The sequence below is a fragment of the Drosophila simulans genome, chromosome X (genome assembly GCF_016746395.2).
Source record: "Drosophila simulans strain w501 chromosome X, Prin_Dsim_3.1, whole genome shotgun sequence".
Lineage (NCBI taxonomy): Eukaryota > Metazoa > Arthropoda > Insecta > Diptera > Drosophilidae > Drosophila > Drosophila simulans.
Genome location: NC_052525.2, coordinates 833,177 through 836,218, shown reverse-complemented (window position 1 = coordinate 836,218; position 3,042 = coordinate 833,177). Strand labels below are relative to the sequence as shown.

Below are 3,042 nucleotides of genomic sequence, written 5' to 3'. Positions count from 1 at the left end.
TTATTTGTCTAGCCTAATTTATGCAATATTTAAAAGCATCTCGCTATCAAACAGATCAGTCCATTGCGGTCCCAGAATGACCCCTGGTTTGTAGGATCTATGGTCACCATAAGGTAGCACCCCTTTTCGCTCCGTGCAGCTAAGCTTTCATTGAGCGCGAAATAAAGTAATGCGAAATAACGCAGGGAGCAAAACAGAAATATCCATTGCACAGAGCACGTAGCAATCGCTTTGGAGCGGACTTAAGTTATACGGAGCAGGGCTTCCCAGTTTCACTTAAGACTACGTCAAAATATATAATCATCATTTTGCTCGGAGCGGCTTTCCCCATTTTTCCGCATTCCCTCTTCTGTCAATGCAATTGGGCTGTGGGCCACGTAAAATCTCCATAATTATGTGACCGTTATTAAGCGTATAATGCGAGTTGGCCCAAAAGTTGAAAGCCAAATAAAACGGAAAGTCGCCGGCGGGCAATGCGAGTCCAGTCCAATCCAATCCAATCCTCGCCATAGATCAGGGAAGATAGCATCTGGTCCGCGGAGCACAGAGGAGATATCCATCGCCCGTTCGCCATTTTCGAGGGCAGTGGTAATGTCTTAAACAAAAATTCCGACTCGAGGGCAAAGTTTTAAGAATTATTATTATTTGAATTTCTATTACTATGTGAATTTGCCGAAACTATCTTCTAAATGAACTTCAATGATCCCACGACACCTACGCAGGTAAAAAAATAATGGGGAAGAACTGACAGTACATAACTGGGTTACACCAAAGACACTAGAATAACAAGATGCGTAACGGCCATACATTGGTTTGGCACTACGCAGCCACTTTTTTGGTGAATGTGTATTTTGCAAATATTAAAAATCAGTTTAATTAAAAATTTAATTTCCCGAAGTCCGAGGCACGAAGTGCGGACACAAGCACTCAACAATCACTGCCTTATTAATTTTTCTCACTTCGAAAACTGAATACCCTAATGACAAGTATTCTAATATAAAGTCATTTTCGAAATTTATTTTGTGATGTACATAGATTCGGCTATTACTATTTCTAAGCTATATTTGAATAATAATAACGTTAAGGCAATGCAAAACAAGAATTTTTCGCATGGTGCCAATTGGAAAAAAAATAATATAGTTTTAAAGTCAACGAACTTCTAAGGTGAAGGGCATATTTTGTCAAATTCACAATGCATGAGCATACGTGTGCTCACATACAGTTGTCTGCTATCACTGTATGCGTAGAAAAGAGCAGTTTGCTGTAGCGCTCTCCGCTCTTTCTCTCTCGAACAAAAACTCGAGAGAGCCTGGAGCCACCTCTAGAGCCACGGCCCGAAAATCGCGTGCCAAAAAATTGTATGGCGCTACGCATCTTGTTATTCTAGTGTCTTTGGTTAGACTTAATTGAAAAGTGCTCATAGAAATTAGCATGATATAATATTAGCATTTTTCCCTTGTTGCCAACACCCCAAGAAAAACTACTTCGAATATTTTGACCAGGAAATGCTTCCAGTTTATTTCAGAGCATATTTCGGACGTGTATAAGTATAGGAGTTGAAATATGTTGGTGTGTTGTTTCTTCTGTTCTTCTTGTGCTCTTCGTGTAGAGATTCTTCTTCTTCCAGTGTTGTTTGGTTGTTTGGCACGTGTTCGGACTCTTCACCTTTTACTTCGTGTTTTTGCCGTTCGTATGTCTCTTCCTCTTGCGTGTGCACAATTCCTGCATGGTACCCCGGCCGTCATTGTCATCCTAGGAGTCATCCTCATAGTACTCATTCTCGCTCTGCTGTACGTAGTCATCTTCATCCTCATCAGACCCAATTTGCACCTGACTCCTTTCGATGGAACGAAAACTGGCGTTCGAGACCTGGAGAATCTTCGATTTGAAGACAATTTGGTCGAGCGCGTTTATGGCGCGCGTGGCCTCGCTCTCCTTAGAAAACTGGATAAATCCTTGCTTATTGACGATCAGCGAGCCAAGGATTTGGCCAAAGGGCACGCAGAGGTAAGCCAGCTCATGGCGAGTGCAATCTGGTAGGTTTCGCACAATGATCCTGCTCTTCAGGCCAGTCGGTCCGCTGGTGAGTTCGATTCCCGCGATATCGTTTCTAAACATTTTATTTTTTTCTTTTACCTTTGAGCAAAAATCAGCTGAATGATTATCCAGAATTTTCCTTTTTCAAAGTGTTCCTTTTTTCTTGCTTTTGAGGATGACTGTCCAAAACTTGACCTTTGCAAGTGATACCAGATAACACAAAGAAGAAAACTACTCGAATAGTGGGGTAGTCTATGGCTGGTGTCTAATTCTCACAGGCCCCAGGAATAATATTTGGTGACAACTCTAGCCAGTCTTAAATGATGTCCTCCATCTTCGGTTCTATTTGAAATATTTTCAAGACAATTAGAAACAAAACCGTTCAGCTTTCAAGACTTTTACATATTGGGTTTATCCAGAAGGGTAACAATCGAAAAGTATCTGTAGCTTTCGAATCGGCTTGTGCATTCTCACAGAAACTGTTTCTTGACCAGTGCTCTAGATCGGGTTTAAGGGTCAAATCGCCTTACATTCATTTTTGAGAGGTGAATGGGTTCAGGGCACTAGAAGTGCAGCTATTAATAATTGTATACTTAACTGCATCTGACGGCGAGGACTGGGCGAGGAGCGAAGTGCCCGCCGAGAGCCGTTTCAGCTTAAGCATTGCATTTCAGATCCAATCCAATCCGATTCACCATCGCTATCGCCTCGGCGTCTTGGGCCACGGCACTCGCGTTAACTATTGCACTGGGAAATAATTGCAGTGGCATCCGAATCAGGCAGTAACAGGCTTTTCGTAAAAGTATTTTCAGACAAAATATTGTTTTTCGAACTATGGGCATCAGTTGTTGTTAGAGGAGAAAAGCCCGCAGAGGGCGCAGTGATTTAGCTGTGAGTGATTCAAGCCGAAGGAGTTTTAATCTGCACTCGCTTTTTCTCTCCGTGCAGCAGCGACAGCGGATAAGGCAGAAACCTGACTCCGGCAGTCAACTGGCGTGCCATAAA

General features: G+C 42.5%; 1 protein-coding gene across 1 annotated transcript; it reads right to left on the bottom strand.

The window, feature by feature from the left end:
• Positions 1–1,490: 1,490 nt before the first annotated feature.
• LOC6724834 lies at positions 1,491–2,678 on the bottom strand. Its single transcript, XM_002105838.4, has one exon. The coding sequence runs from the start codon at positions 2,116–2,118 to the stop codon at positions 1,753–1,755; it is 366 nt and encodes a 121-aa protein (XP_002105874.1). The 5' UTR covers positions 2,119–2,678; the 3' UTR covers positions 1,491–1,752.
• Positions 2,679–3,042: the final 364 nt, after the last annotated feature.